This window comes from Triticum aestivum, chromosome 3B (assembly GCF_018294505.1).
Source record: "Triticum aestivum cultivar Chinese Spring chromosome 3B, IWGSC CS RefSeq v2.1, whole genome shotgun sequence".
Classification (NCBI taxonomy): domain Eukaryota; kingdom Viridiplantae; phylum Streptophyta; class Magnoliopsida; order Poales; family Poaceae; genus Triticum; species Triticum aestivum.
Window position 1 is genome coordinate 61,346,809 of NC_057801.1, and position 8,370 is coordinate 61,355,178.

Consider the following 8,370-nt stretch of genomic DNA (forward strand, 5'->3'; position numbering starts at 1 on the left):
CTCTTAAGAAGATGGCAACCCTATTCAGGAGGTGGAGGAAAGAGTTGAACCATTTTGTCGGAGAAAAAGACACCAGAATTCATCGGCAAATATGAGGAGATCAAAGATCACTGGCCCGCATTTGTGGCCCACAAGACATCGGAAAAGAGTAAGAAGATGTCGGCGACAAACAAGCAAAATGCTGTGAAGAAGAAGCTTCACCATCGCAGGGGGTCAGGTGGCTACCTCAAAGCCCGGCCTAAGTGGTCCAAGGCTAAGAATGATCTGCTTGAAAAAGGGATCAAACCAGAGACAATGAGATGGCCAGACCGTTGCCGAACTTGGTTCTTCGGGGCTGGCGGAACCTTGGACCCTGTATCAGGGATGTGCTGTTGGACGGACAAGCAACTGGAAATACCAGTCAAGAACCTTCAGAAGTATATCAATGCAGCGCAGAAAGGGACGTTCGTACCAGACAGGGAGAAGGACGAGCGCACAATGGCCCTCGGGAATCCTGAGCACCCTGGACGGACATGAGGCACGCCAGGCTCCATTCCGTGGAAGGTTGGTTTTCCGGACGCAGGGGGTTACAAAACCCACGAGAGGAGGAAGAAACTGGAGCAGGGCCAACTGCAGGCGCTGCACGAAAGGGTAATGGGGCTAGAGGAATGAGAAGCAGCAGATCGCAGCAAACGACCTGCCGAAGCTTCCCCCGAAGCTACCCCGCCATCTCAGCGGAGAAGCAGCGTGGCTTCCACCGAGCTGCTTCAGCCGGAGCATGTCTTGACGGCTCCTGCCAGCTATCCCGTGGATGCTATCACGGAGTCTCAACATTGCCACATTATGGCGCGATGGATGAATTTGAAGGTCAAGGCGGCTGTTGGCTCTGTTTATCCTACTGGATCCGGAGCAACTTATCACTGCCGGTCGATTCCAGAAGGATATGCTAAGATGATGGTGGATGAAATAACGGAGGGATTTGAGGACCTCGTGCTTGACCACCCTACCGGTGAAGGGAAGACTAGGCTGGGTTCTGCTCTGAAGACTCCATGCCTATGGCGGAAGGAGCTCATCAACCTTCCGAACTGGACGCCTCCGCCTCCTCCTCCTCCTCCGGCGAGTCAGGGCACTCCGCCTCCTCCACCGCCTCCTCCTCCGGCGTGTGACGATCAGGGCACGCGTGGCGGCACTCCGCCTCCTTCTCCGCCTGCGCCGGCGCTCCCGAGCAGCCAGCAGCCTCCTGCTTCTCCGCCTCCGCGAAGAGACCCGCCGCCGCCCCGGCTGCTCCGGCGTGTCGTACTCCTTCTCCTGCGCCTAGTAAGGAAGCATGAAAGAAGACAGACGCCGCAGCCGCTCCATCTGCTCTGGCGTCTAGCAGCACAACCAGAGGCGGGAGGCAATACAGATACGGTCCACCTCTCAAGCCTCTAGATAAGTTACCGTATGAGAGGACCAAGGAGGAAAACGATAGGATTGTGCGGACCCACGTGAAGGAGTTCTTTGAAGGGGTGAAAGCAAAGAGACATCCACCTCTGGAGGAGAATAGATCCGGTGAAAGCAAAGCGCACTATCGATGCCCTGAGGAAACCACCAAAGTCTCCGCCGAGAACCAACTATGAGCGCATTACTGAACAGACATATCTCCAAGCCCAGCGGTCCGGAACTACTGTCAGTGCTAACAGGTTAAAAGAACGAGCAAAGGGAAAAAAATTTGCCCAGCTCGGCGAACAAGCACAGCAATCGTGCCCCCCGCTCAATGTGTCTAATTCTCTGGGGACGGTGGCCGGTTATGGCAATCTTGCAGATTACCTGCCTGACGATCAACTTCCTGATTTCTTGGAGGTGGACGAACACAGATACGAGTACGGGAAGCTTCTCGTCAAAGATGAAAAATCTCTGACAACAATGATGCGAAGATTCCATAATTGGTACATGGAAACCTGCAGAGAGTCTGGGGGTACGAATGCTTTGTATCTGAATATTAAAGAGGAGCACGACCTCGTTGCAAATGATCTGTTGACTGTTCCATTTGATGAGTTCTTCGCGTTCTTCAATCAAAAGGCCCTCGATAAACTAATGGTCTTTTGCTACTGTGTGTAAGTACTATTTCTGTCATTAAGTCTCTATATATAGCTCGGCTCTTTCATTTCATGTATTTATAATTAATTATCCTCAATATATTATGCAGATTGAAGATTGTCGAGTGCAAAAAACAAGAAATTTATGATATTGGGTTCATTAACACAAATATCATAGATGAATTTCTGGTTAAAAAGGACGTCCAAGAGGCCGAGGACAACTTGCTACGATCGTTGATCAAAAATCAAAACAAAGATACCATACTCTTTCCTTACAACGGCAAGTGAGTGTTACTGTCGTGTGCATATTCGGTTTCCCTTATGACTCGAGCGAGGTTATAGTAATGTAATTGATGAGTTATGCATGCGTGCGCAGGTACCACTATATTCTTCTGGAGATTAAGCTTGAGCATGGACTAGTAACCGTCTTAGACTCGAGACGGAAAGATCCCAAAACCTATGCAGACATGACTGAAATGCTCAGCAAGTAAGTACAATCGATCATTATCGCACCATATCGGCAACTTTTTGTTCATTTCCTGATATCTCAAGTAATAATAATTATTTTCTTTGTCTTGTGGGGTTTGGAAACAGTTCACCGCAGAAGCTCCGGAACTGCCGAAGGAGCTGCAATATACATACCCGAAAGTAAGTACTACTGGCTAGCTAGTTGCGCGCATCTCCCGTTGATTCTATAGCTATACTTTCATCAATGCCATTTATAATGCTTCATTATCAGTTTGATTGACCTCTATTTCTCGTAAAGTGCTTGTGGCAGGAAGAAGGGAATGATTTCTGTGGATACTACGTGTGCGAGTTCATCCACACCGCGACTTTGAAAAACAAGCGGGGCTACTCTCAAAGACAATATGAAGTGCGTAAGCAATAATATTCACAATTTCATTTTATTACACCATCATTTATGTTGAGTTTCATTCATATATATGTATTAAGTAACCAGCTTCTTCAAATTAGACGTGGCAGATGCGGAATGAACTCCTAGAACCAGATCGCATGAAAGCAATTCAAGAGGAATTGGCGGGATTCTTTCTTGACCACGTCATCAATAAAACCGGAGAATACCATGTGCAAATTGATTTCAATTGCTAGGGGTTTGTAATTAAGAGATCTTATACATATTGTACATGTATGTAGCCAGTAGCGTTGGATACATGATATACGAAAACTTGTTGTTCGGCCAATCTCTCGGAGAAGGAGAGGTCGATCGATCACTTCTCTCGGTATGCATGACGAACTTCTGTACTCAATGGTTCTCTCGATCACTTATGTATATATAGTACGTAGCGTCGACCAAGCACGGACATAAGAGAGGACACTTCTTTCTATTAATTAGGTAGCTAACACAATATATGAAACACCTAAATTAACCCCCCAAAACCCCCAACCCCCCCTTTCTTTCAAAAAAAAAACAAAACCCCCCGCCACTGGAATGCTGACGCGTGGATGCCTTCTGGTCCCGGTTGGAGCCACCAACCGGGACCAAAGGCCCCCTGACTGGGCTCGGCGCACAGGGCCACGTGGAGGCACATTGGTCCCGGTTCGTGTTTGAACCGGGACTAATGGGTGGAGGTATTAGTAACGACCCATTAGTCCCGGTTCATGAACCGGGACTAAAGGCCCTTACGAACCGGGACTATTAGGTGTTTTTATACTAGTGTACATGGCGCAACATTATTTTCCAGGTCTTTTCAAATGCTGCTACATGATTACCCTTTGACTCTTTGTCGAAGAAAAAATATACAATAATAATCGATGGGAAAAAGGTAACAACGGAGGATGCAGTGGTCGAGCTATTACTTTACTTCGGTAGGTAACACTTCCTTGAATAAAGAGACGCAACAAATACATACACCATCCATAGCAACCCCTCACAACGACTAAAAGAGCACACTACATCTGTAGCCATAAACATCCCATCCAATTGTGCGTGTGGCACTTATTTTCATCTGTGTAATAGCCATGAACATATCCAAATGATCTACGCAGCTATAATAACTTAAAACAATAATTTCCCTCAAAAACTTGAAAACAATAATGTCTATGAGTTGCCTGTGGTGCTCAATTTTTTCCTCTTTTTTTTACCCAGGAGCTTCATATCGAAGTGTTCGACATGCAGAAGTACGAATGCTTATATGCAAATCACTACCGGACTCGCGGTCTATGCCTACGGCCAGGGACCGTCGGCATAGGCCCCTAAGCCGTCGGCATAGATCTATGCCGATGGCTGCCGTCGGCATAGCCCCGTCAGTGTAGATCACGTCAGCATACTCCTGTCAGACCGTCGGCATAATAATGCCGTCGGCATAGGGAGGTATGCCGACGGCCCTGGCGCAGCCGTTGGCATAGTTTAGCCGTCGGCGTAGTTTTCCGTCTGACGGCAACGGACGGCGCCGTCAAAACTGCTAGCGGCTCAGGAGGCGACACGTGGCAAAGATATGCCTACGGCAAAGCCGTCGGCATAGGTTAAATCTATGCCGACGGCTTTGCCGTAGGCATATCTTTGCCACGTGTCGCCCCCTGGTTTAACCTGGTGGCAGGGCTATGCCTACGGCAAAGCCGTCGGCATAGATATAAATATATGCCGACGGCTTTGCCGTAGGCATAGCCCGGCCATGTGTCGCCTCCTGGTGGCTCCTGAGCGTATCTATGCCGACGGCTTTGCCATAGGCATAGTTTTTTTTCCCTGTTTTCTCTTTTCCAATTCATTTGACAACATTTCAAAACAGAATAATATGAAATATGACAATTCATCAACATCATTTGAACATAGTCAAGTTCATCATCTAAAGATCATCACCAGCGAAAGTCCACGAACATAAGAGTAGTGCAAGACATGAAACATCATAAAAGTTGAAACATGAAAGACATGGCACAATGGTCGCATACACGGAATCATCATCGACATCAAGCACCACCGAGTCCACCTCCGCCAAAACCACCACCACCACCGAGTCCACCTCCGCCAAAACCACCACCTCCGCCAAGTCCACCTCCGCCAAAACCACCACCAAGTCCACCTCCGCCAAAACCGCCACCGCCAAGTCCTCCTCCGCCAAAACCGCCACCGCGACCACCATCACTCTGCCAGATCGGAGTGATTGGGGTCGACGGAGCAGGAGTTGAGCCACCGGTCCCCTACATGTTTGAAAGAAGATTCTAACGGTAAATATGACATGATAGTGTTGAATGAACGAGAACTAGTTTGTCATTAGTTAGGCAAATTTACTAACCGGAGTATCACCGCCTAGTGCCAGCCATTCCTCGAACGTGGGAATGTGTGGGGCGTCTCCCGCAAGTGGTGGTGGGGGTCCAACTTGTGGTGGCTCCGTGCAGTTAGTCCAAGACGCCAACATAGCCTGGATGTTAGTTAAACAAGTCCACTTAGAAACAAGCCGTGATCAACAAAGTCAGAAGGAATGAAAGTGCAAATTTGAGCTTGGTTTAAGAGGGCAAAACTAACCGCCATCACTTGACGGCTGTAATCATCGTCTGCCTTCACTCGTTGCAAGTACTCCCTCACCTCAATATGCCTATGCTCGAGAAAGGCCTGATATGCCTACAAAATTGAGGTTGTTTCTAAGTGGGCAGTGATGAAAATAAACTAAGAAAGATAGAGACAAAGAAGATAAGGGCAAGTACTTACAGCACGTTGGCGGACTAAGGGAGGCTGCGAACGCCCCATACTCTTTAACGGGCTCGGGTTGGTAGCTCGAAGCCGTGTGTACGAGATCGACGGAGTGATCAAGCCATCGAAACACGGATACCGGCCATGGGACTTACCCTGGATGGCCACCACCGCCGTGTCGTCGATCTGAGACTGGGCAACCTCAGGAACGGGAACATCCAGATGCAACTTCTGATAGTTCTGAGTGTAAGACTCCAGGTGTCGCTCGGTGTTGCCGTAGTACTGGCTCTCGCCCTCCTTGCGATCACTCCGCTCGCAGGCCAGCTTCCACAACTCCATGTCTGAGAGCGGCCTCTGCAACTTGTCCTCCTGCAATGTCAAACAGAAGTTAGCCATACATAAGAACATGACGATAAAGAAGAACCAAAATGCATCTTTCATATAGATATACCTTCATGGCCTTGAAGCCCCAGTGGTTCCTGTTTCCTTGGCCGTGTGTCCCGTCTTTTCCACGGTTAGCCCGGGCCTTGATGCTCTTGGCAACAAACTCTGGATCGTCACCGACCCACCTATCCACCAAACACGCCCATCCATCATGCCTTCCATAGCACCAACGAGGAACAACCTATGCAAATTTTGGAAGCATGACATGTGAGCACGAAACATATAGTTGACTCCTTGAAACAATGAAAAGTTAGTAATAGTTACCATCATGAACTGCTCCCTGCTCATGGTAATTTTTTGCCTCTGTGCTTGAGTTTTGGTCATCTTTTGTTGCAGGTAGATGTGGTAGTACTGTGAGATGGCAACCCAACGCACCTCGTACTGCAACTGACAAGCTTTCTTCTTTGCAGACGCAAGTAAGACCATGTCGGCTCTGGCCTTGTGCTCGTCAAGAACTCTATAGAGTTGCTACAATCATGCATAAACCAGAAGCAAACAAGGCATGAGTTGAGTGATTCAATGATAAACTATGAACGAAACTAAAGACAAGTGATTCAAAAGGGAACTTACCCAAAATTTGGTGATCATGGCCTTAGCGGCCGTCCCGTACTCCGCGTTGCTGCAAGCCTCGTAGTGGGCCCAGCTTGTGGCCAAAACACGCAGTTGTGGGTCCCTGTCTGGCCGCGGGCAGAATAGGCCAGGCCAAAACTGCTTCAACAGGACAGTGAGAAGGCCGTTCGGTTTATGACCCTTTCCGCGAAGGATCCAGTTACTGCAAAAGAATCAAAGGGTTGCCATGTGTACAATAAAAAAATGTTGTCATGTGTTGAAAGTATGATTGAGATGCACTTACTCTGTCCCCGCAGGTTCAATGAGCCACTTGTGCGCCTCGATAGAAGGTGGTGTAGGTACTCCGGCATTACCACGCAGCCACCCCTGCGGAGCACCCGGTGGCAAGTCACCCCACAACTCGGGGTCAACCTCCCCTCCACCCTCCTCGCCCTCCTCCTCACCCTCCTCCTCGGCCTCCTCCTCACCCTCCTCCTCCTCGACATCAGGAATATACTCCTCCTCCTCAGACTCAGAAGCTGCATCAGCATAGGAGGGCATCGAAGAAGACCCTCCTATTTCGGACACGGGCCGGAGTTTTTTGGCCCGGTTGCCTCTCCCCCCACCTCCTCGTCCTCTAGGGGCTCTCCCCCCACCCCCTCCTCCTCTAGGGTGCCATCCTCGCGTAGTCGGGAGGGAACCTTGTGGGCTCGTCCACTCCGAGTAAGTCCTCCTTTGAGTTTACTGAGGAAACTGGCACCGCTGGACTTGCCCATGATTAGCAAACCTGCATTGAGAAGAGAATAAACAATTAGTAAGGATATAAAAAAACAAGCATACAGGAAAGACATTAATAACGGAAGAGAACATTATTAAAAGAACATACATTTTCTAGAACCCATATGAATCATCACTATTGTAATCTATTTGTCGACCGGTCTCATCATCACTATCCCGCATATCTTCTTCGTTGTCTGACGGAGGTGGAGGCTCTTCCTCATCGTCAGCGTCAGCGTCTTCATTTAAATTTTCAAGCATAATTATGTCTCTTTGATTCACAACTGCCTCACCATCAATCCGGACGCCGTCGTCGTCTGGGTCCAGGTCAACATAATCCAAGTCATCATCCTCCTTGTTTCGGACCACGTCATCATGTTCCTCTTGAAAAAACACTCCCTTGTATGTCATGGGGTTTATGTTGTAGTAATCATCATCGTTCGGGTCCGGTAGCTTACCATGTGGCGACACCTTGAACACAACTTCCCAACCCTTTAGGTACTCTTTCTGGCATGGGTAAGGCAGATAATATACTTGTGTGGCCTGGGTAGCGGCGATAAAGAGATCAGCTCTGGCATAGACGGTTGATGGTTTAACTTCAACTAAACCAACAGAAGGCGTATGTCTCAGACCCTTTTTGGGGTCGAACCATTGGCATTTGAACACAATGAGACTTAGGTGTTTACGGCCACATTTGAATGTAAGCTCGTATATTTTTCCTACCCTTCCGTAGTAATCTACATTATTATCTCCTTCGGTGAAGACTCCGGTATTTATGGTTTTGGGATCAGGCCGACTGTTCTGGTGCTCCTCTGTATGGAAGAGATACCCATTCACATCATACTTTTGGCATGTCATGATGGTAGGGTCAAAACCCATGGAAACCCATCTCAATTC

The 8,370-nt window shown here is 48.5% G+C and overlaps 1 protein-coding gene across 1 annotated transcript; it reads right to left on the bottom strand.

The window, feature by feature from the left end:
* Positions 1–4,020: 4,020 nt before the first annotated feature.
* On the bottom strand, positions 4,021–6,573 carry LOC123067300 (uncharacterized). Its single transcript, XM_044490158.1, has 4 exons — positions 6,412–6,573; positions 6,155–6,328; positions 5,987–6,072; positions 4,021–4,024 (listed from the first exon to the last, which is right to left on the bottom strand). The coding sequence occupies exons 1-4, from the start codon at positions 6,571–6,573 to the stop codon at positions 4,021–4,023; spliced, it is 426 nt and encodes a 141-aa protein (XP_044346093.1).
* Positions 6,574–8,370: the final 1,797 nt, after the last annotated feature.